Here is a 26,663-nt window from a genome sequence, read left to right as displayed (position 1 = left end):
AGGAAGATGTGGTATATATATATATACACATACATATATACACACACACACACACACAATGGAATATTATGCAGCCATCAAAAATTGAAATCTTGCCATTTGCAACGACGTGGATGGAACTAGAGGGTATTATGCTAAGCAAAATAAGTCAATCAGAGAAAGACAATTATCGTATGATCTCACTGATATGTGGAATTTGACAAACAAGGCAGAGGATCATAGGAGAAAGGAGGGGAAAATGAAAAAGATGAAACCAGAGAGGGAGACAAACCATAAGAGACTCTTAATCTCAGGAAACAAGCTGGAATGGAGCGGGGTGGGAGGGTTGGGGTGGCTGGGTGACAGACATTGGGGAGGGTATGTGCTAGGATGAGCACTGTGAACTGTGTAAGACTGATGAATCACAGACCTGTACCTCTGAAAAAAGACCTCAAAAAAAAAAAAATAAGCTGTGGAAGGCAATCCTAAACCAAAAAGAAACCACATTACAAGAGGGAATGATCTGCCTATGTTAGTGCAGATCACTGTAAGTTTCTCACATCTGTCTCAACCCTGTAAAACAATGGTCTATTCAGAGACTTTCCTCCCCTCTCTCTCCCAGAATTAGTTACCAGTCTGCTTCTCTCAGTTACCCAAGGATAAAATCCCCTGGGTTCAAGACACATCCAGAAATAATACCAGCGTGGACAACATGGCAATCCTAGGCATCCGAACTGCCCTCAGCACCGTTCCTAGCTCTCTCTTCCCCTCCATCCACACCCTCCTTACATTTCTTCCCACCTTCTATTCTTCCTAGTTTCATGCCTGTGCTGCACCCCTCCAGAGATCTCCAGAGTACTGCACAGATTCTACAGGTAGTCTCCCAAACACAGCACTGGACTGAATTTACTGGGAAGGAGGGTTTAGACTTCTTAAAGAGGCGTTTGTTCTTGCTGCTAAGTAGTTGTCTCTGCTAATATGGACAGAACATTGAAGAAAGAAAAAATGTCCAAGTGGGAAAAATCAGTATGTTCAATAAAATAAGACACGTTTTCCAACAAATATGGTTTTTTTCCCCTCTCCTCAAAACCTCATACTGAAAGGACTCATCTTTAGTAAATCACAAAGCTGTGTTTCTTGGATTTAAATGACATAAAGGTTACTCTTTGAGAGAGAAAATTCTCATGGACATTCCTCTTACTCCCAATTTCCAGTAGCCTCAGTTTAAGAAGCACTCAACTAAAATATTAAGTTCCTACACTTAGATGAAGTACAAAAGGGGCAACTCAGTGTTTGCTGACATGTCTACACAGAAACATCAAGTCAGTCATCAAGAAGGCACATATCCTATATTAAAAACTAGTTAAGTACCACCAGCTCTACTAAAGAGTATTTGTCTAAAAAGATATAAAAGGTGAAATTAGAAAATATTAGAGAATACCTAAGAACCAGTCTTAAAATACTGTCACATCTGTAATACTGTTGAAAGGTTTAATGATAACCAAACCTACATAACTACTGAATGAACATTCCATGCATTAACCTTATAGACCATTTGAAGAATTCACTTTTTCTATAAGCATAAGCATACTTTTTTAAGGAGAAAACTCTCCAATTCATTTTACTTTTTACTAAATAAATACCAAATGTGTTCATATGAGTTCACCCATGGGTCCCGAGATAACTTCCTCCACAAAGCCAAATTCCAGTCTTAAACAAAACCATTCTTCATGATTTTTGGGTTTAAGAGGTGAGGCACAGATTGATAAAAAGGTAGTGAGGTACTAACTACACCTGGACCCACTGATCGAGGTTGCTTCATCCTCGAACAGCATGTGACTTGGTCTGTTAAACCCCTCAAGTATATTCTAAGGAATGGCCCATGCTGTAAGACAGTGAACTGACAAATCTTTCTGAAGGATTTTCTGGCCGTGTCTCTCAAAGATTTTCAACAGGCACAACTTTGATTTAGCAATTTCACTTCCAGAAATTTCTCCTAAAAAGATAATCTTGCACACAAATAAGTCCATAACAGCTAGTTTCAGTACTGTAAAAACTGTCAGAATTCCGAATACCACCCACCCCACAAGGATTGGCTATGTAAAATTACAGTGCTGGCATACGTGGAGGAACCATGTGGCCAATAAAATGAAAATAAAAGATTCTTATTTATTCATTACATATTAAGTGAAAAAAAGTGAGTTAAAGAAAGAGAAGACAGCAGTATGTTTCCATTGATACTTCAAAATGTAGAAACACAGGAATATAATGGGGGGGGAACACACCAAATATAAACCAAGATTATATTTGAGGAGTAAGATTTAGGGACTGTATTTTTTTTCCTTTTCTTACTCATGTATATTTTGCAATCATTTTTCTATCATACTCATGTGTGTTATTTCTTCAAAAACCTCATCATATCTCTGTGACAAATAGCCTGGATTTTTTTTAAAAAATCATCTTAAATGTGTTATGTTTTCAAAATTTAAAACCTAATAATTTAAATACCTTTTGCTATTTTTCCCTTACACACTGGGTTGAGGACTGTATTGAATTTTTTTTTTAAGATTTCATTTATTTATTTGACAGAGAGAGACATAGCGAGAGCGGGAACACAAGCAGGGGGAGTGGGAGAGGGAGAAGCAGGCTTCCTGCGGAGCAGGGAGCCAGATGCGGGATCCCTGGGATCATGCCCTGAGCCGAAGGCAGACACTTAACAACTGAGTCACCCAGGCACCCTGTTTTGAATTTCTAAGGAAGAAATAACACTTAATGCTACAGTCTCTATCACCATGGTTCACCATGGATATTACCATGCTCCCTAAGCAACATCAAGGTCAATCTTATCATAGCCACCTGTTATTTTATTTCAGAAAAACAGAGAAACCATTATTCAGTTACTACAGAAAAGTCACTGGAACAGTGGGGAAAGGTTATTTCAGGTAAACAAACTCTACACTGTGTAATACAATATGGAATTAAGGCTTCTGAAAACAAGCAATATAGGACCCAGGCTTCGGGAAACAAGAGACTTTCTACTCCTCTGGCTTTTCCTAGCTTGTCAAGACTATGACTTAATGTAATTGACCGTTTCTCAGAACCAAAACAACGCAGGTCAAAATGCTGTCAGCAAACAGTAGTCAAGGCCTTTGAACACATTATGTGATTTGTGGGTGGGAGAAAGCTCATTTTGCCAAAAGACTTTTGAGAAGTCATGACCAGAAGAGTTAGAATCCAGTTAGTCCTGCAGAGGGAATGAACACACAGTAACCAGCCACTAGATGTCATTCTCCCTCAGAATGCTGTTTACATGTTGCTTATCCTAGTCAAAAGGAAGTCAAGTGGTCTAGACAACTAATTCCTTAAATGGCATTAATTTAAAATAATCTGACCTTTGATTGGGGTGCTGCACAGTAGTTGACAAAAATAAAAATGAAAACCCACTGGAGACTTGCCATCAACCCCCAAAAGCAAGCGGCTGGCCAAAATACAACATTTTAATGACTGCACTAAAACACGTACGCCACTTCTGGACACTAGAGGGGAAAAAAATGTCCAAAGAAGCAGGAAAGTAGGAAATGCACAAAGTCAACATCCAAGTCACATCAGTACTCCTAAATCAGGGGAAGGTACTAGTTTCCTTTGTAAAAAATGTTTTAAAGAACCAAAAGCATGAAAGAGCCATTTCATTTTCTTTTTTTTTAAATAAGGAGTTCAGAGTTCTTGATCACCTTCAAGATTGCATTTTTTCAACTGCGCAGTTTTTTGCACAGTTCATTCATGGGAAGGAGCACTGAAAGCAATTTCCATTGACACTTCATCCCAGGTTGCAAACAGGTGGCTAAAGAACCCCATCCAGCTTGAGACATTTTTGTACTGAATGGATGCTTTAAACTTTAATTGAATTAGTTCCAACATTTTTTTAAAAATTGAGATATTAGATATAAAGCATGAATTTTTAGCTTCTCTTAAAAAAGTAGAAGACATGGCAGCAGCTCTGGGCCCAGGTTCCCACGCAGCAACAGCAAGGGGACAGAAAGGCCCCCTCTGGACCCACACACATGCACACTCCACTTAGCAACCAGGACCACCAGGTTCCTTTTATTCCAGTTGGCTTCCTGCATGGTCAAGAGGAATCTGAATTTACTACTGCTGTAAAAAGCATAGGAAAAGGAAGGTTTTTTGAGAGGTACTCTTAAGATCTGATTGAACAGAATGATTTTCATATCAGAAAAAGAAAAGTCCGAACTACAGAAGATGTACTTCTTCCAAGATAACCCCACAGGCATAAGCACTAAATAGCTAATAAGAGAGATGTGCAAGATTAAACAATCTTGCCCAACCCATTCAGCTAGATTCCCATAGTCCCAGCACAGACGTCAGGAGGACCCTGGGTCATCACAAAGTTGGGGGAGGCGGGGGGTGCTACTGATATTCAGTGCATAGGACTCAGGATGCTGGATGCCCCGAAATGCATGGTACCATCCTGTATAAGGATAAAGCATTATTCATCCTGTACAGTTGTATGTCTGGTTGTCATTTGTATGGGTTAAAAGGCTGTCTGCAATTTCTGGGTCTAGATTCTAACTCCACTTTACATAGCAACACAAAGTATAGTTTTACATGGTTTAATTACCATTAATACATTTACCCAAAATGCAAGGGCTATTTAATAAAGGGAAGAGTATACTTTGCTTTATTTGTAACACAACCAAGATCTGCTGACCATTTTGGAAAATTACTTACAAAAAACATGCTTTTTAGCAGCCAGTACCACACACCTACCTGAGTCACAGTCTTTGGCTGCCTCTGAGTTTATACAAATAGGAGTGAACATTTACTTCCTTAAGTCCCCTAGAGTAATCCTGCCCAAGCATTAACTAAAGTACACGATTATAAGATTTATTACTTTCCTTTTATTTCTCCTTTATAATTCATTTTAAAAAAATCTGGTGTCTTCAGAGGTTGTATTATTTATGAATGTTATTTCCTGTTCATATAGTTACATAGTATTTTCTATTAAGAGGGAGTCTGTTGAGGTTGAGAACGTCTGCCCTAAAATCATGAAAATAATGATGCAATTCCTGAAGTATTCAAAGCAACCTATTTGTTTCTTTTCTCTCTTCTCCTACCCTCTGACTCCTGCAGATGCCTCAGAATGAGGCTTGTCATTTCTTCTTCCTCCAGGGAAGTCCTCCCTGACTACCACATCCCTCACACTTATTCACAGAGATGAATTTGGGTGCCCCATCTAGGGACACAACCCAAGTGGCCGTTCCTAAGACCCCTATCATGGAGAGGTCCCTCGCAAATACGTACATGCAGTTTGTTGAGCAATACGGCGTCTGTTGTACTGTTGGCCCCTGGCTTGGCAGCTTTCCAGAACTGCTTCTGGGCAGAGTAGCGATTCATGGGACATAGCTTAAAGAGGCAATCTAGAAGTGAAACAAATAAAAATCATTTTTGAGGAAGTATATGCATTCAACCTATGAAAAAACATTCTATGTATGTATAAATGACAAGTTACAAGGCCCTTTTAGGAACCTTTCCTCTGACCTTTAATCTATACCACCACAATGTGAGGTGCCAGGTGAGGAAACTGAGGCTTTCAGAAAGTAAGTCAATTCACTGGCCATTGTCACACAGCCACTTAGGGGCAGATCTAGGACTCGGAGTCCAGGGCTCTTAAAGCTACCCCATAGTGATTTCCTTTCCTTCATGATGGGCAGACAGAAGGACAGACACCCTAGTAATATGCAACAACACAAGCATTTTCATATGTAAACACAACTCTCTTCCATCAACTACATTAAAAAAAAAAAAAAAAAAACTACAGAAGAGGCGCCTGGGTAGCTCGGTGGGTTAAGCGTCTGACTCTTGATTTCAGCTCAGGTCTTGATCTCAGGGTCATGAGTTCATGCCCCATGTTGGGCTCCACACTGGAACCTACTTAGAAATAAATAAATACTAAAGGATCCTTTTCGCAGGGACCTCTTAGGGCAGTGGTCTCTTGAGCACCATATACAAGATGATTCTCGGGAGCAGAAATAAACTATCAGCGGCTTGCACTGAAACAGCACAAGCCTTTGTCCCTCAGTGTCAGTGCATCATGATGTGTTTCCATGTGGGTATGCCTGGGCTCATACGACTTCATATATTGTCTTAGGTAGTAGAACTGGCCCTCACGTGAGAAGAAAGGGGAACCCTCCTACACTGTTGGTGGGAATGCAAGCTGGTGCAGCCACTCTGGAAAACAGTACGGAAGTTCCTCAAAAAGCTGAAAATAGAGCTACCCTACAACCCAGCAATTGCACTACTGGGTATTTACCCCAAAGATACAAATGTAGTGATCCGAAGGGGCACGTGCACCCCAGTGTTTATAGCAGCAATGTCCACAATAGCCAAACTATGGAAAGAGCCAAGATGTCCATTAACAGATGAATGGATAAAGAAGATGTGGTATATATACAAAATGGAACATTATACAGCCATCAAAAAAAACCCCGAAATCTTGCCATTTGCAATGATGTGGATGGAACTAGAAGGTATTATGCTAAGCGAAATAAGTCAATCCGAGAAAGACAAGTATCATATGATCTCACTGATATGAGGAATTCTTAATTTCAGGAAACAAACTGAGGGTTGTTGGAGTGGTGGGGGGTGGGAGGGGTGGCTGGGTGATAGACACTGGGGAGGGTATGTGCTACGGTGAGTGCTGTGATGAATCACAGACCTGTACCTCTGAAACAAATAATACATTATACCTTTAAAAAAAAAAAAAGAAGATAGTAGGAAGGGAAAAATGAAGGGGGGGAAATCGGAGGGGGAGACGAACCATGAGAGACTATGGACTCTGAGAAACAAACTGAGGGTTTTACAGGAATGGGGGGGGATGGGTTAACCCAGTGACGGATATTAAGGAGGGCACGTACTGCATGGGGCACTAGGTGTTATATACAAACAATGAATCATGGAACACTACCTCAAAAACTAATGATGTACGGTCACTAACATAATAAAATTAAAAAAAAAAAAAAGAACTGGCCCTCACACAACAGAAAAGTGGATTCCAAGTATTTCTGCAAAGAAATCCAAACATGGAAGATAATTGTAATGCAAACCGAGCACAAGATAATTGTAATGCAAACCGAGCACATAAGAAAAAGGCACAATCAACCCTTGTTGCATTCCTCTTGTGAGCCACTAGACTGGGAAAATAATGATGATCTAAAAAAGAAAATCTGAAATCACCTAGATAATAAACCTGATAAAACCATTTAAAGCACTGTCTCTAATGATGAACCTAACCCTACAGCACCTCTGTGCCTTACGGTAGGATAATCATAATAGGATAATCATTATAGGATACTACGCTGTTTAATCTTCATCTTTTCATCAATGTTTATTTTCCTGCTTGTTTTTATAATGTATACAATATATTAGTACAGTAACACATATATAGAACTTTCAAATATTTACAGAGACATAGTTTAGAGGTATACTTGTCAAATATTTTTGATAGGGACATGCTACCAAAAAAGTTTAGAAATAATTGCTCTAAAAAACTAACACGAAAATTGACACTTATTCCCTGAGAAGTTTACATTTTGACATAATTGGGTTTTCAAAAGGTTAAGTATTTATAGAGTAAAATTAATAACTCTGGAATGAAAACCCAGGTTTGGAAAAAGTATACTCTGAAGCATTTCAGAACGAGCTTCTAAGGACATTCAATCTAGTAACCGCACTCTTATTCTCATCTGTTCACTGAAACAGATTCTCTTAAAGGATCTCAAACAGGAAAATACCTCGTTATAGTCTACATCAGATAATTCTCAAAGCAACAAAAATTCATTTGCTATCAAGTACGTAGATACTAGGACTTTGCTCTAATTCACATCACCGTTTCTTCTGTTGGGATCATTGAATTTTTACAAAGTACTACATAATCCCTTGACACTGTTCAGGAAGAGAAATAAAAGATCATTTAATTGTAGAAATAAAAAGTACTTTCCCCCTTTCTGTAATCTCCTTCTTCACTAAATATGTCTACCTAATCACAAGCAGTTATATAAGTTAAATATAAAACTACTGATGTCTACCCTTATCAAGAACATAATCCATCTACTCAAAGTAATCATTAGGGCATATGAAAGATGCCATCTAGATCTTTAGAAAACAAAGGACACCGCAGGTAACCTATTAAAAGATAGAGTTGTCGTCCCCACCTCTTAGGAAAGCCACAGGTCACTGTCATTTACTGTCTCAGTGGCAACTTAATGACATCACTGAGACAGTATTCCTACCAGTTTCACATATGTGAACCCCCCCTCCATTTATTCCATAAACAAGCACACACAACCATGAGACTACTGGTCAGCTTAGGTCCTAGCTTTGGTGGTGGACAGAGGTGGGCTGGACAAGGGTGACTTCCTTGATAATCACATAACTTAAAAAAAGGCATTCAAAACATGAATGCCATCAGTATTAATATTTGACACAGAACTTACTTTATGGGCCAAATTAGGTAAACAATTTCAAACTTCATCAATAATGAGAGTAAAACTGTCTATTTCTTTTTCCTCTAACACACTTCATATGATAATAGCTAAATGGTATGAATTCCAAACAAAGAATTTAAGTTGGTTCTAGGAACAAACAGGCTGGAATCATAATGCCAAGGGATTAACATGCAATGGAAAGTACCATTCTACAAGTGTTCATGGGACAGCCAAGTCAAACACCCCACTTAAATAAATGGGCCACAACACAGGCTCAAAACTTCAGGGGACCTTCCCTTCAACTAGAATGACAGTGTCAATTTAAGTACTATCAATCCAACCAAAGTCTTGCCATAACGTCCACACCAACTATTTTCCTTGGACAAAACAAAGCATTACATTGGATTAAGCATATTTACAACCAACCAGCTATGTAAATATAAGAGATGCTAACAAACTAGTAACAGAACCAAATTAGCCTTGCTGATTTTGTCCTGTCTTCCCGGTTGCTTAGCAACTGATTCAAAGAGAAAATTAAATTAAGCAATTCAAATGTGATGTTAAACTAACCTTCCAAAATTCTGCAAGTCAGCGGCTCCACATTGCCCTTTGCTATTTGGATGGCACAGCAGGGCAAAATTAAAGTTCCACTGGATTCTAATACTGTGCCAAGTATAGAAATACACAAATACAGGAAATCCAGAAGAATATATATAATACATATCTGAGAGAGGGGAGTACGTGTATGTGTGTGTATATATATGTATGCATGTACACACACACACACACACACACACACACACACACACAGTGGTTTGATCTCACCCCAAAGAAATGCCACAAAGAATACCTTATATGACAAGTGTTATTTTAGGCCTTTGAAGAATAAACTAAGCTTTCAAAAAATTACTTCTGAATATTCCTAAGCTTTAGCAGATGCCATACTGGGCTAACACAGAAGAAATTAGCCGAACAGAGGGCTGGGTCACATGCTGAAGGGCTGAGTGGGCTGGAACCCAAACAGAACGGGCCATGGGAGACCCTCAACATCCCAGAACTTGGTTGGAGGGAGAAGGGTCAACTACTTGAGGATGCATTAACTATGAAATGAGCACTTGTGGTGCCCAGTTAAGAGAAGAGGAAGTCAAGGGGCACTTGGGTGGCTCAGTTGGTTAAGTGTCAGGCTCTTGATCGTGGCTCAGGTCTTGATCTCAGGGTCATTAGTTCAAGCCCCACACTGGGAAAAACAAACAAACAAAAGCAAAACAGAAGGGAGTCAACAGGTGTTCATGGAGCCCTCTGCAACAGGGTCCCTGGGGGAGAAAGCAAAGAAGCCCTCTCAGAGGGAGCCATCTTAGGGACTAAATCAGATAATAAAGGCTGCCAGAAGAACAGCCAAAACCCCACTCTCTCCACACCATCCTGCACCTACATCCCTAGATTTTTGAACTCTAGAACGAAAGGCTCCTGAGTGTAGAGATTTTTGTCAGTTTGGTATGCACTCGTAACCCAGGGCCTAGAAGTACAGAAGGAGTGCAGTGATAACTGCTGAGCTGTAATCTCTACAGCTCCCCAAGTCATGACAGGTATGTCCTCTCAAGACACCTCCGGTCCTAAGCCCCCAGGAATCTATTCACGGACGCAATTACCATTTACTAACGTGCCTACTGTGTGCTGGGTGCAGTACAGGGTGGTGAAAATACAACACTGAACCCAACTCGCAAGTTTCTTAATGACAGCAAAAAAACTAAAGATGCAAGTTGAATGACATCAAGTCAAAAGTATGTGGAGGGAAGAATTATATACTGCCACAGTGCAGCTGCTGTGGAGAAGCAGCGTCTTACACAGGGTCATCAGGATGGGCACCCTCAGCACAGTGGCATCTGACAGAGAGCCAAAGGGTGTGGGGGAGCCGCCTTGAGAAACACCTGGAGGTAAAGCCTTCCAGGCAAGATGACTAGCAAGTGCAAATGCTCTTAAATAAAAGAAATTTTGAAAAGGTTAAAAAAAAAATAGAAAAGATGGCCTGAAGGTCCTGGGCAATAGGGAGAGTTATAAGAGATGTGGCCAGAGAAGCAAGCAGACACTGCATCATGCAGGGTGGTGTAGACCCTGGGGAGGCATCTAATTTTTATTCTAAAAGCAGTGAGAAGCTACCAAAGGACTTTAAGCCAAGAACCTCATAAGGGAGCCTTCTTTCTGGTGTTGGTGCCTACTAAGAAAAGGAAGGCTGGGGAGGGGTGGATTTGGAGAGAAAAGTAGAAATCAGTAATTTCAACTCTGCTTCGTTTGAGATGCCTATGAAACATCCAAGCTGAAATGTTGAGTAAAGCCATCCATCAACTAGCAGGTTGGAAATACAGGAGTTATTTAAGGAGTGTGGGAGGGGGAGGGGGGATGCTGAAGAGAGAGAAACGTTGAGGAAGTCAGCATTACAAATAGAACGGAGCTACCCATCTTCGACTAGGGAGGGCAGGAGAAAAAGACCTTTTCTTCGACTAGGGAGGGCAGGAAAAAAAGACCTTTTTTTCGACTAGGGAGGGCAGGAAAAAAAGACCTTTTTTTCGACTAGGGAGGGCAGAAAAAAAGACCTTCTCCCCTTTCCCTCACCCCAAAAGAAAACATTAAAACCTAAATCCAACCCCTACGAAACTCAGTTCCATCTTCCCAAGTTGCAATAAATGAAGATGGAAAGAGGATGGAGGGGTGGAACTTGATAGAGAGAAAGAAGTGAAGCCTGAGTGTCTGCAGAGGGGTACTAGGGAGAAGGAAGACAATTTGCCCAGTGGAACCCTGGAAAAGCTCAGGAACCCAGGAGGACACTGTGCAGGGCACATCACTGCCCAACCCGGAGCAAGGACAAAGGGCTCCAGGGGCTGAGCATGGTGCTGAGGACCAGGAGTGACAGATGATTCCATCCCCCTGCCACATGGAAACATACTGAGGCTTTCAGAGGCAGAGAAGACTCAGTACACACTACGAAAGAGTTATGTAAACAAAGAAAAGATTATTGCTAACTCCAGAGGAAAGCTGCACATTAAAATCTAGTATGTCGGTAGCTCAACAGTGAACAATATTTACATAGTCATAAAAATCTAAGACTGACATTATTAGTCTAGCCAAAAAGAAGTGGTACAACTCTAATGGGAGAATGGAAGAGGAGCAGAAGAGTGTCGGAAAGCCAGCCTCATCTACAATAACAGGAAGTCAGCAGAAGATATTTATAATAGGTTCATCTACAGACATCAAGAGATACACATCATCTAGAAATATAGGGGTAAATACCAGTAGAAAATGTTAAAATATTCTAAATTGTTGCCTCTGGAAAGTGGGAGGCAGGAGGCGTCAGACACAGGACTGTTATTTTTATTCTGCATTTTATCAATATTTGAACTTAAGGCGAAATTCACATAACATAAAAATAACCATTTTAAAGTGAACGATGCAGTGGCATTTAGTACATCATAATGTTGTGCAACCACCACCTGTACCTGGTTCCAAAACGTTGTCATCACCCACAAAAGAAAGTCCCTATCTATGAAGTTCATTCCCAACCCTCAATATTTCACTTTTTAAAGAATGTGCAACTATCAATAAAAATGTTTAACTTTTTAAAACAACCTTTTTGTACTCAAAGGCATCTCAGTTCTGAGTTACCACTCCACAAATTAGTGACAAAAGGCAGCAAGCTGGATAATGCCACGGATCAGTGGGGATACAGAACCCTTCTGCACTGTTGATGGGCACACAGACTAGTGTAGCTACTAGGGATGAGTCAAGTTATAAAGATACACAGAGCCTATAACATGTAATCCAGCAATTCTGCTACTGGGCAGACAACCCAAAGACATGTGTCACAGGCCCTCGGGTCTCCCAATTTCAACAGAAGTAAAGGTTCTAGGGAAGAGAGCCATGAGAAGGCACACCAGCTCTTCACTGTACTGGCTTGGGAGTAACACAAAACCTGTATCACCAGTCATTGCTGATAGCCAATCACATGACCTCACCGTGCTACAAGGAACTAAAATATGTACTTCAGCTGAGTGCCCAGGAAGAAGAAGGCGTTTGCTGGGTACCTAGCAAACCTCTATGGCTGTCTGTCCTTCAGAATACCAAGGATCCATTTCACCCTCTCTACCACCATCCACCGGCCAGTGTTGCAGGAGTTAACTAGACAAAAACAGTCTCTTTTCTCATAGAATTTGAGCTCTTCAAACCTACTTCAAGGACCAGAAACACAAATAATCAACAATCATTTTTTTAAAATTCTTTATTCACCCATCATATATAAATGCAATTTTATATGGAGAGAAATCAAGGGGAGAGTTATGTAAGTTACAAGAATGAAAAATCTAAGTGTTGATCATTCATATATTGCCTTCTTTTGAAAAGGAGAAGGGCAGAGGAATAAAAATTTCAAAAGAAAAGACAGAACAAAAGGCAGAGTATTCCCCAGTAATGGAGTTAAGATTTAAAAAGTATTGAAAGGGAAATACAAAACAATCCATATTTTAAGTATTCTCCCAATTCATCTTTACTACACTGAAAGTTTCACAATGGTAGAACTAATCTGCCTTATTCATCATTCTGTCCCCACTGCATTCAGTAAAATACTGCGCCAATGCAGAAGAACGAAACTCGACCATTCTCTTACACCATACACAAAGATAAAAATGGATGAAAGACCTCAGGTAAGACAGGAATCCATCAAAATCCTAGAGGAGAACATAGGAAGTAACCTCTTCCACACTGGCCACAGCAACTTCTTTCAAGACATGTCTCCAAAGGCAAGGGAAACAAAAGCGAAAATGAACTTTTGGGACTTCATCAAGATAAAAAGCTTCTGCATAGCAAAGGAAACAATCAACAAAACAAAGAGGCAACCCACGGAATGGGAGAAGATATTTGCAAATGACATTACAGACAAAGGGCTGATATCCAAGATCTATAAAGAACTTCTCAAACTCAACACCCAAAAAAACAAATAATCAAGTCAAAAAATGGGCAGAAGACATGAACAGACACTTCTCCACAGAAGACATACAAATGGCTAACAGACACATGAAAAAATGTTCATCATCATTAGCCATCAGGGAAATTCAAATCAAAACCACATTGAGATACCACATTACACCAGTTAGAACGGCAAAAATTGACAAGGCAAGAAACAACCAATGTTGGAGAGGTTGTGGAGAAAGGGGAACCCTCTTACACTGTTGGTGGGAATGCAAGTTGGTACAGCCACTTTGGAAAACAGTGTGGAGGTGCCTCAGAAAATTAAAACTAGAGTTACCTTATGACCCAGCAATTGCACTCCTGGGTATTTACCCCAAAGACACAGATGCAGTGCAAAGAAGGGCCATATGCACCCCAATGTTCATAGCAGCAATGTCCTCAATAGCCAAACTGTGGAAAGAGCCAAGATGCCCTTCAAAAGACGAATGGATAAAGAAGATGTGGTCCATATATACAATGGAATATTACTCAGTCATCAGAAAAGATGAATACCCAACTTTTACATCAACATGGATGGAACTGGAGGAGATTATGCTAAATGAAATAAGTCAAGGAGAGAAAGTCAATTATCATATGGTTTCACCTATTTGTGGAACATAAGGAATAGTATGGAGGACATTAGGAGAAGGAAGGGAAAAATGAAGGGGGAAATCAGGGGGGAAATCGGAGGGGAAGACGAACCATGAGAGACTATAGAGTCCGAGAAACAAACTGAGGGTTTTAGAGGGGATGGGGGTGGGGGGGATGGGTTAGCCTGGTGATGGGTATTAAAGAGGGCACGTTCTGTGTGGAGCACTGGGTGTTATACACAAACAATGAATCATGGAACACTACCTCAAAAACTAATGATGTACTGTATGGTGACTAACATAATTAAAAAAAAAGAAAAAATATTGGGCCAATGAATAAATGGATACTCAAGGTGGAAGAATACTCTAAAATGGCAGTTCACAAAAGTAAAACCTACTCTTAATTCCAAGAAAAGCCTTCCATGAACAAGTAATTAACTCCAGTTCACTATTAAGAGGAAACCAGATTGTTGGTTGTGTCTGTTGCTCACTAATCACATTTCCCAAGTCATGACAGGAGCCCTTTGAAGTTAAGTGACATTTTCCAATTGGGACTGCCAAATAAACCTTCCATTACCTGTCTGTAGAAAAATATACACGTTGTTATTAAGAGACAAAGGAAAACACGGTAATTCTTTCCCATTTAGGCAACCAGATGCTTTTTCTGAGTAGAAAACTCAGGACAAATACTGTTTTAAGAGTACAAACCTACAAGTAGTAAATAAGCCCTAGAGATCTGATGCACAAGACAGTGAATGTAGACAACAGTAGTGTACTATAATCATCAAATTTGCTAAGAGACAGAACTTAATTATTCCAATAAATAAAAAAGGATAACTATGCAATGTGATAGATATGCTAATTATTGCTACAACAGCAATCATATCACAGTATATAAATGTATCAAATTATCAAGTTGTTTTTTTTTGTTTTGTTTTGTTTTTTTTTAAGATTTTATTTATTCATTTGAGAGAGAGAGAAAGAGAGAGCACGAGAGGGAAGAGGGTCAGAGGGAGAAGCAGACTCCCTGCTGAGCGGGGAGCCCGATGTGGGACTCGATCCTGGGATTCCAAGATCATGACCTGAGCTGAAGGCAGTCGCTTAATCAACTGAGCCACCCAGGCGCCCATCAAATTATCAAGTTGTATACCTTAAATTTATACACTGTTATATATCAAATATATCTCAATTTAAAAAAGTACATGGAGGGGCGCCTGGGTGGCTCAGTCCTTAAGCGACTGCCTTTGGCTCAGGTCATGATCCCAGGGTCCTGGGATCGAGCCCCACGTCGCCACGTCGGGCTTCTTCCTCAGCGGGGAGCCTGCTTCTCCCTCTCCCTCTGCTTGCCACTCCACCTGCTTGTGCTCTCCCTCTCTCTATCAAATAAATAGATAAAATCTTAAAAAAAATACATGGAAAAAAAAAAAAAGAAAACCCAAGCTGACTACAGGCAAGGCTATTATCCTCTACCTTCATCATCTTTCCTGGTTGTAGGACCATCATTCACAAACACATTAATACAGTGGAAACACAGGTAGAAATTCCTACTTTAGCTCAACCAAGCAAATTTTTATTTACTTATTTGCACACATTATTGAAAATGGATCAGCTTTAACCCAGAGATAGAAAGGAAACAATTTAGTTAAAAAGGCAAGGCCTCTTCTCACTATACAAAAGTGCACACAAGTTCCTTCTAGCTGCAGCCTTAGTACAGGCATCTGCTAGCCCTTGGAATATCAGATGTCCTGCCCTCTGTACCTGGACAGACAGAGGCAGAGACCCAGAGCCAGTTAAAGATCACTGTGACAGCAGGGTCAGATGTCCAGGAGCAATATGCATAGTGTATCAATGAGGGGTGATGGGTCACTGCAGCAGAGGCAGCACCCTCCCTGCCAAAAGGATTCCTAAGCAAGAACCTTCCTGTGCCCCTAACACCTCCCTTAGTGCCTGAGCCTGGTTACCTCCCTATTGATTTTGTGAGCTACCTAATATTCTTCCAGCAGTTTGCTTTTTGGCTTATCTTAGTCCTAGCTAACTGCAGTGTAAAAAACCACTGCAACTCTGCTGGCAATGGAAATAAACAAAGGCTTTTACCATCACCGAAGAGAATGCCAAAAAGTAAGAGACAGCAAATCTGGAAAGCTGGGTGTCCAGGCCTGGTTCCACCCCTCACTAGCTGAGCAGTGTTGGCCAGGTTACTACAGTTCTCTTCCTCTAGCAAATGAGTCATCCCTATGGGACCACAGACCCTTGAGACCTGTTGGGAGTATGTGGAAGCCTATATCCCAGGTCAGGTAAGTCATAGGAAACTCAGACACGGAAGGGTTCAAGTGTACACTGCTCTACCATCTAGCTGAGTGCGTTTAAACCTCAGCTCTATCGTGTCAGCTGTATGATCTTGGAGAAAATTATCTCATCTCTGTAGGTTTTTGTCTCTTGCCTATAAAAGGGCAATAACCACAACAGCTAACTACAAACTAACTGAGAAGATGAAATTAACTACTTCATTTAAAACAGTACAGATCCTGACACAGAGTAAACACTCAAATATTCACCCTTGTGATAGAATGGATAAACAATATGCATATTCATTCTACACTGCAACGCTGGGAGGATACACTGCATTGGATAAACAGCTATTGTTATACACAACATGGATGGATTTCACAAATTATTTTGAGCGAAAGAAGTCAAAGCAAAAAAAAAAAAGATAGCAGGAGGGGAAGAATGAAGGGGGGGAAATCGGAGGGGGAGAGGAACCATGAGAGATGATGGACTCTGAAAAACAAACTGAGGGTTCTAGAGGGGAGGGATGTGGGGGGATGGGTTAGCCTGGTGATGGGTATTGAAGAGGGCACGTTCTGCGCGGAGCACTGGGTGTTATGCACAAACAATGAATCATGGAACACTACATCCAAAACTAATGATGTAATGTATGGTGATTAACATAACAATAAAAAATTTAAAGAGAAAAAAGAAGAAGAATCCATTTATAATGAATCTATGTGAATTCAAGAACAGGCAAAACTAATCTATAGATATAGAGTCTGAATACTGGTTACCTTTGTTGAGGGGTGATATTTCCTGAGAAGGGGCACCTTCTGAGGTGCTGGCAGTGGTCTCTACCTCAATGTGGGTGGGGGTCATGAGAGAGAAAGAGAGAAAGACTGTGTGTGTGTGTGTGTGTGTGTGTGTGTGTGTGTGTGTAAAACTTCACTGAGATCTACATTTTAGGTACGTGTGTGTGTGTGTGTGTGTGTGTGTGTGTGTATAATACCTCAATAAAAGATAAAAATGAAATAGCTGTTCTTACAATAAGGAGGATTAAACACATTTTCCCTTTATGTGAAAGGTTAACAATAGTGTCTGATTTCCACTGCTGGGAAAACATGCTTTGTTTTGTCAGGGTTTTGGGTTGGGCATTTGCTGGTTTATAATGGAGAGGAGGAAAGGCGCAACAGAGATTACATCACTGACTCCCCAAATGGCCTCAGTTATTTGCGTTACTCGCAGGACACCCTGGGCAATGAGCATTCCCTGGCCCAAAGCCTAATACCCAGAGGGACTGTGACTGAGGGAGGCTTTTCTCTGCTGACTCCCTGTATTATCCAAATATAATACCATTAATAGGCAGCAATTTAAAAATGCAATCTGTAACGAAATGCTACTATGTCTATTTGTTTCAAAATAATCAGGGAAAGGGGAATGGGGGATACAGATGAAACAAGACTGGCGATGAGTTTGTAACTATTAAACGTGGGTGTTGGGGACATGGAGGTTCATTATATCATTATTCTCTCAGCTCATATAGGCTTAAAATTTTATGTAACAAAGTCATCTGTGAAATTTCAAGTATGAAATTTTTATAAAAACCACACAAGTATTCACCAAGTTCAAAACAAGGTTGTCTTTAAGTTAAAAGGAAGGAGGGAAAGAAGGAAATATATATATATATATGTATGTGTATATATATATATATGACCTGATCCAATTTGCCAATATATTCTGTAAAGAAAGAGATGGATGGACTGGTCAAATAAGAAAGACAGTAGACCGGGGGCACCTGAGTGTCCCACTCTTGGTTTCGGCTCAGATCATGATCTCAGGGACATGAGATCTAGCTCCTGTGTGGGGCTCCATGGTGACACAGAGTCTGTTTGACATTCTCTCCTTCGCCCCTCCCCCTCTGCACATGTGCTCTCTGCTCTCTCTCTAAAATAAATAAATCTTAAAAAAAAAAAAAAAAGGAAATACAATAGACTGAAGTGTACCTAAAAATGAGAGGATGCCCAGCTCTAGGTTAGATCTGTGAAGGGGTGCCTAGGTGGCTCAGTTGGTTAAGCGTCTGCCTTTGGTTCAGGTGCTAATCTGGGATCAAGCCACAAATCAGGTTCCCTGCTCACCAGGGAGTCTGCTTCTCCCTCTCCCCCTGCCATTCCACCTGCTTGTGCACATGCTCACTCACCCCCTCTCTGTCAAATAAATAAGTAAATCTTAAAAAAAAAAAATCTGTGAAAAGCACATAATTCCATGGACTTTGGAAAGCTTTGTTCTAATAGAACTCTACAACCTTGGCACCTCTCAGAGTTAAAGGCAAATGAAATTTCACTGTGTAATAGCCCTGGCTATTTAAACAACTACAGCACTTGTGAACCTCTGAAAATATGTCAAATCTTCTACAAAAGGGCATTCAGAAGATCTGGAACATCTAGTCTGAAAGGAGTTACATAAGCTATTGGACTGGTCATCCCGGGATCCTCCTGGAAAAATACTTTCCCATTAGAAACTCCCATTACACAAAGGAAACATAGGCTGTCTCAAAGTAATTGGATTTCTCCTTCATTCAACAAACATTTCTTAATCGCCTGTGTACTAGAGATAAAGAGCAGTAAAATCTGGTCCTGAATGTCCTCGGGGAGAGGGAGGAGCCCACTGGTAACTCTAGAGTGTATGGAGTAGAGGGTCACCTAACCCGGTATGGGAGAGATGGGAGAGTCGGTAAGAAAAGGCCACTCAACAGAGCTTTGCAGGACCTACTGCTGAAGCCAATAGGCAGGGCAGGAAGAGGGACCGACAATAGAGAAAGAATCAGAAATCTGTTGCATTATATGCAGCATATTAGCTCCAGAATTAACTTACTTTGTGAAGTGGGCCAGACCTCCTGATATGGCCCACAGTTCACAATGAGAAAGGCTGATACCGCCAACCTGCTGCCCCCTAAGTTCCTGTACCTGTCCTCAACACTGCATTTTCTTCACTTTTTCTCTACCTGGGGTTCAAGAAATCACAATTTGCACCCATTTCTCCACAGAGAGATAAGAGGGCAAGTAAATACCAACAACCAAAAGAAGACGCGACCTCATTTGTCGCGCTCTGGTCTTTTCTTTACTGGTCTCCACTGAAGACCCAGAAACCCAACTCTGAGCCCCCCAGTATTTCTCCTCAATGCGGGGACTTCCCAATCAGCCCCCACCATTTGTGAGCAGGGCCTCTCCTCCACATGTTTTTGACTTTTTACATATTACTCATACTGTCAATGAAGAGATTCCTTCCAAAGTGGCCCTTTCACTGACTCTAATCCAGTGAAAAGGAATTACCCAAACAAGAGTTCAAAGAGGTCATTATTTACCCTAAATGAAAAGTCATTTTCTGAATTCTATGACTTATGTTTCCTTTACCTACACTTTATTTTTATCTTTGCAAACAAACACAGACTACCATCAAGCAGCATTTGGAAGTCAAAATATTTGCCAAGAATGAGGATTATTAAACTTTTTCTCTCCCCAAAACACCTACCTGAAAGATACACATTGCCACCCAAAATAGTGCCTTATTATAATAGAGGTTCTCCAACAAGCACTTCCAAAATGATAACCTCCCCTTCAAACAAGGTGATTATATCAGGGTTTCTCAACACTGTTACTGACATTGTGGATGTCACCTGTAGTTATTTGTTGTGGGGGGTTGTCCAGCACTGTAAGATGCTTAGCAGCACCCCTGGGTTGCACCCTTCAGTTGTCAGTAGTGACCCATCCCCCAGTTTCTTATGATCAAAAATGTCTCCAGATGTTGCCAAATGTCCTCTGGGTGGGGCAAAATTACCCCTCACTGAGAACCACAGGATTAAACCATCCTTCCTATCCTTCTTGAGAATCAGTGCCCTCAAGTTACCAAAAGTGACAAGATGGACTGATAAAGACAATAGAGAGAGGCAAAAAGCATTCTAGACTCTGATGAATTATGACTCAAAAGCAGCTATTTTGTTTGCTCTACTTGAAATTCTGCCTGACAGCTGGAATTCTCTTCCTGTAACTGACTCCCCTGCCTAAAATCCTTTAGGGTTGTAATTCCCTGGCCTGGCTAGTCCTCAGAGTCACATGGGGAGCTTTCAGAATTACACAGGGATCCGGCCCCTCCCTCACAGATTCGAATTCACTGGTCGGAAGGTGGGGCATGAGCAAGGTTTCCCACCCAAACTCCCCAGGTGATTTCCACTGAGAAGAGCTCCTTTAGGACTTCACATGGCAGGAGTATGCTCAAACAGGGGTAGAGCACCATCACCAGGGGATTTTCCTACCATACTGATGTTTGGATGGAGAGTAGGGCCTATGAATCCTCATTTTTACCAAGTTCTCCAGATGATTCTAATGTGAATGACCCCCCAATCACACTCTGAGAAACAGTGGCCTGCAGAAAAAATGAATTCTAAAAACCACACTTCTCACACTTTAATATGCAGACAAATCATCTAAGGATCTTGTTAAAATGCAGGCACTAATTCAGCAGCTCTGAGCAGGGACCTGGAATTTTGCATTTCTAACAATCTCCCAGGTGATGGGAAGTGCTGATCTGGGGACCACTCTGCCAAGCAGGGTTCTAACAGACTCAAGAGACGACTAGCAACTTGGATTCCCAAGTCCTGTAGGTACATATCTCAAAGAGCTTAGCAATGAAAATGTTCAGATGCTTCAAATGTTCAGGCGTGGTAGAAAGAATGGTAGCCAGGAATGCGCAGCCCTTCATATGGCCCATCTCCAGCTTCACTTCTTCACAGCACTCCTCCACCAACATCCCACTCCAGCCATTCCAAACTACTTACAATTCTCACAAACATGTGCCGTATGTCACTCTTCCGCATCTCTACCAAGTTGTTCCCTCTGCCAGAAATTGTCTTCCCATGCCACCATCTCAACCAGCAAATTCGTCATTTTCTGCCTAGGCCACTCTTCATCTATCATGCTTTAGGTTCACCTCATAGTTCAGCTCCCCAGGGAAGACTTGTGTGTCCCCCATCCTACCCCTCCCTACCATGCAGGATCATCATTCCCACCCCCAGGATCCCAAAGAGTATCTTCACTCTAGGACTGCCTTATGATTTATCTATGTAATGGGTATGTGCACTCCTGATTTAATCAGGAAACATCTAACACCGTTTTAAAATGTATTTGGTGGAAAAGTTCTTTTCTCTCCCTGGTTAAAAAAAAAAAAAAAACTGGGTAAGGCTCTAGTAACAGCAAGACATTGACTATCCTCGATTGCAAATACTGCCAATTCAGAAATTACAAGTATCTAGACCCATTAATGATCAAAGTTTCAAATATTATTTAGAGTTAAGATTCCACTCTTCCCCCTTCCTGTCTTATGCCTCCACCCTCCCCATCCTACCCCTGTCTTGCCTACTTCACTTTGGATCCCATCTGGATAGCAGCAGGAGATGCAGGAAGAAGGGCAGCAAAGTTCTTACTTGGCTAGAAGTATCATGCTGGCTTTATACACCAGCCTTAGATGAGAGATGCTTAAAGCTGACTTTTTCATTCACTGGGGAATTTTTCTTAGGTTATTTGTAAATAATGGCAAACTTACAGAAAAGTTGAAGGAGTAGTAATACATAAACTACTCTCTACCCAAAGTCACATTTTGTTAACATTTTGCCCATTTGCTTTATCATTCCTATTGTCTCTCTCTATATATAGAATACAGAACATTTCATAGGTATGATACATATGAATGGCATACGAAATAATTTCCTGAACCATCTGAGAATAAGTTGCATTACATTATGCTCTTGACACTTTTTTCAGTGTCCATTTCCTAAGAATAAGGATATCCTCTAACATTATCAGTTTCCGTACAATTAACACTGATCCTGTACTTTTATCTAACCTGTAGTCCACATCTCTACTTTGTCATTTGATCCAACAATGGCCTTCCTAGCACTTTCCCCACTCCAGTTCAAGATCCAGTGAGGACCAGGGACTACATTTACTGGTAACGTTACTATAGTTGATCTTCATCTGTTATGACCATGACATTTAACAACACAATCCCCCATTTTTTTAAATCGAGTAGTTCAATTCCAGCTGGAATACTACCTAACAGATACCATACCCTTCTCAGGGCATCCCATCTGTAAGGACAAGGTGTCCGTCTGCTCTGGCTGGCACTTTTAACAGGCATTCTGGAGATCAGCCTGCTACTGCTAGAGGTCTCTCCTCTGCATTCCCTCTTCAGGGGGAAACCAATCTATTCTGGCAGTCGCAGGCCCTCCTCAGTCACTGAAGATCCAGCACTGTGCTCCCCCTCTCTGAAGAGGCCTCCTTTCCAGCTAAGATGATCTCCACACCAACTCTCTCACACATGGCCCATCTACACCCAATGGAAAAATCATGAATTCTTTGCTTGGGCACACTGACACCAATGTAGCAGAAATAATTTTTTACTTATTATTAACACACCTAGACAGCCCTTTCATCCCTTAGATATTCCCTAGTTGGAATCAGACACGCCCACCTCGTCCCAAAGCAGAGAAGACACATACTCAGCTTTCCAAATAGTCCAGTTGTAACTCTTTACAGATAATGCCTTTATAAATGCTCGGAATCCATCCTCATGAATGCATTACCCTTTGTGCCTTGGTGCCTCAGCAGAGACTTCGAACTTCCACCTTATCTACCTGACCTTCCACCTCCAGAATTCTGCGAAGGCCTGCAAATATAGGCCCCCGGTCTTATTCACCACTGTGCTCCAAAGTGTCTAGCCAGTACATAAGCCTTCAATAAACTTTGCTGAATGAATTATAATGCACCTCCCACCTAGAACATATCCTCAAATACAATCGAAAACTGTCATCTAAAAAACTGTCATCTAATAAGGTCTTGCCTTATTTCCTTCCCTTTTACCCCTTTTTTTACTTGTTTTTTTAGTCAAAAGTTGGTATTTTATGTGTTTCACTTTCATGTTTTGTAGGCAGTAGGCTTCAAATTTTTCTCTACGTACTCATTTTTTAGTTGAGATTTCATTCATATCCAACATAATTCACACTTTTAAACTATAAAATTCAGTAGGTTTTTTGGAAATTGAGTTGACTTAACTATTACCACTATCTAATTCCAGAACACTTGCATCACCCCAAAAAGAAATCCCAGACCCATTAGCAGTCATTCCCCATTCTCTCCTCCCCTCAGCAAGTAGCAACTCCTACCCTATTTTCTGATTTTATGGATTCTGGACATTTCACATAAATGGAATCATAGAATACATGGTCTGTTGTGATTGGCTTCTTTCATTTAGCATAGTGTTTATAAGGTTCATCCATGTTATGACATTCCTTCTTATGGTTGAATAATATCCCACTGTATGGAGAGGCCACATTTCATTTCTCCATTTGTCAGCTGATGGACATCTGAGTTTCCATTTTTAGCTATTATGAATAATGCTGCTATGAACATTTGTGTACAAGTTTCTAAGCAGACATGTTTTCAATTCTCTTGTGTATATACTAAAAATGGAATTGCTGGGTCATGTCATAACTATGCTCAACCTTTTGAGGAACTGCCAAACAGTTTTACAATGTGATTACATAATTTCATGGTCCTAGCAGCAGGAGGGTTCTAATTTCTCCAATCCTCACCAACACTTATTACTGTCCACCTTTGACTCTAGTCATCCTAGTGGTTTCTCTTTGTATTTCCCTAATGACTGATGATATAGAACATCTTTTCATGTGCTTATTGGGCAACTATATACTTCCTCTGGAGAAAGGTCTATTTAAAGCCTTTGCCCATTTTTAAATTGGAATATTTATTTTTTAATTGTGCGTTGTAAGGGTTCTTTATATACCCTAGATACTATTCCCTAACCAGAAAAATTATTTGCAAATATTTTCTCCCTTTCTATGAGTTCTCTTTACTTTCTTTATACTATCCTTTGAAGCACAAAAGTTTTCATGTTTCCTTAAGTCCAGTTTATTTTTTTTTCTTTTATTGCATATGCTTTTGGTGTCAAGAAACTATGGCCTGATCCAAGGTCATGAAGAATTATACCTATGTTTTCTTCTGAGATATAGTTTTAGCTCTTATATTTAGATCTTTGATCCATCTCCTTCACTTTCATTTATGATGTGAGGTAGGTGTCCAACATGTGAAAATCCACTTGCCCCTGTATCAACTGTTGAAATTACTATTTTCCCCACCTAATTGTCTTGGATACACATTGAAAATCAGGTGAGTATAAATTATGGGTTTCCTTCCCTTTCACTTCTAGCAGGTAATTAATGTCTACCAAACCTTTCCACACTCAATTCTTACCAGAAGAAAAAAAACTATTCCAAAAATTGTTCTAGAATTTCACAATTTTTGTTCCTTTAGGAACAAAAAAAAATACCACCTATAACACATTCTAGTATGTAAGAATGTGAGGTGATACACTTGGGTCTTGAAAAACCAGCTTTTCAAATATAGTAAGAGGAAAGAAGGTCTTCCAAATGGGGTCTTGTTGACATAAAAGACAGTGTGAGATGCTATTCCCTAGTGACTTTTTTTTACTATCAGTGATTTTTTTAAACTGTGGATGTGACACCATATTTGGCCAAGTTAGCTTTGACCAAGTTCTCTTCCAGGAATAAATGCAACTTAAAACATTGAATGGATTTCTGTGAAAACCACAAAATTATGATGTGGTTTCATGAGCTGTACTACCCAACCAAGAAATTCAGTGGAATTCACAATTTTATCTCTCCATTCCTGTGTTATGAAGGCTATAGATGTTCTGTGGAACCTACCTTTGGGGAGCAAATAAGTCTTAGAGGGAAAATCATAGAAATTAGCTTGTATGACACAATCTTGACCTTTTCCCAAGGAATGTATCTACCACCATTAATTTAAATTCCCAGAATACCACCCTTCACACCATAATCTCCACATTATAATTTCTCAACAGCCCACAGACTATCATTTTACAAAGAAGACACATAAACATTCACATATATTTGACAAATGCCAGGGAAGTGTTCTCAATTTAGAAGCTAAAAATTAAAGCTTTTTAAACTCTTCACAAAACAAAGACACACACACACACATGACAGGAAGGCATGCAAAGATGGCACTCTTTCTGAGTTCTAGGCTGGGGACTTTCAAACAGCCCATGTGCACACTCCCCAGTAGAGCCATCTACAAGACCCATGGCTGGCATTTCCTTTGAATCACAAAATCATTTAAGACCTTGAAATACTCAACTTCAATTCTAACCCAAGGGAAGACCTTGAGGGAGCATGATGAGTGGGCAGAAACCAGGACCATAATGTCCCCAAATCTGCCTTGAGTGGATAAACAAACTGAGGTATGCAATGGACCATTCTCAGCAGTAAAACAAAAACAAAAACAAAAAACAGACTACTGACAGACCCAACAACAGGAATGAAACTTAACAAAGTATGCTTCATGAAAGAGGTCAAACAACATAGTATACACTGTATGATTCCTTTTAAATATGAAATTCTAGGAAATGCAAACTAACCTATAGTAATGAAGCAGATCAGGGTTCCTGGAGGCAGGATGTGTGGGGAGGTGATTATAGGAAAGAGGGAATAGGGATTATGAAGGGGCAGGATAAGACTTTTGGGGGTAGTGACTATCTTCATTATCATAACTGTGGTGATGGTTTCACAGGAATACACATGTGTCAGAACTTATCAAATTGTACATTTTTTAATTATTATGTTATGTTAATCACCATACATTACATCATTAGTTTTTGATGTAGTGTTCCATGATTCATTGTCCGCGTATAACACCCAGTGCTCCACGCAGAACGTGCCCTCCTTAATACCCATCAGCAGGCTAACCCATCCCCCCACTCCCCTCCCCTCTAGAACCCTCAGTTTGTTTTTCAGAGTCCACAGTCTCTCATGGTTCATCTCCCCCTCCAATTCCCCCCCTCATTCTTCCCCTCCTGTTTTTTTTTTAACATATAATGTATTATCAAATTGTACATTTTTAAAATGTGGAATACACTGTATGTCAATGACACCTCAATAAAACTATTTAAAAATTCCACAAAACTACATCCACAACCTTACAACTCTATACACTGACATGCCGACCTGATAGTGTCTAGTCCAAGACTGATTCAGCACAGAGCAAATGTGACTCATGCTAGTGCCAGGGAAGTAAAGCCGAGACCCCAAGGAATCCAAGTGAAAAACTACTGCCACTGTCTAGGTGGGTAAGGATGTCAGCCAATTAATTTCATTAAGGAATTTTCACTTTTAGAATTCACTACTTCTCTTATCTCCAGTTTTTATGTATCAAGCATAGCATCA

At 40.4% G+C, this 26,663-nt stretch overlaps 1 protein-coding gene across 8 annotated transcripts in view; it reads right to left on the bottom strand.

Moving 5' to 3' along the window:
• Positions 1-26,663, bottom strand: part of ITPR1 (inositol 1,4,5-trisphosphate receptor type 1) — a 322,408-nt gene that overhangs the window by 198,195 nt on the left and 97,550 nt on the right. For all 8 annotated transcript variants that reach the window (XM_073901575.1, XM_073901576.1, XM_073901579.1 and 5 more), the window contains exon 5: positions 5,299-5,414. In XM_073901575.1, the coding sequence (XP_073757676.1) occupies positions 5,299-5,414 (116 nt within the window). The remainder of the gene's footprint in view (positions 1-5,298; positions 5,415-26,663) is intronic.

Source organism: Callorhinus ursinus, unplaced genomic scaffold, assembly GCF_003265705.2.
Source record: "Callorhinus ursinus isolate GAN/ISIS: 27379988/994484 unplaced genomic scaffold, GSC_fseal_2.0 scaffold15, whole genome shotgun sequence".
In the NCBI taxonomy this organism is placed as follows: domain Eukaryota; kingdom Metazoa; phylum Chordata; class Mammalia; order Carnivora; family Otariidae; genus Callorhinus; species Callorhinus ursinus.
Note: the sequence above shows the minus strand (reverse complement) of the source record. Positions and strands in the feature narration are given on the sequence as shown.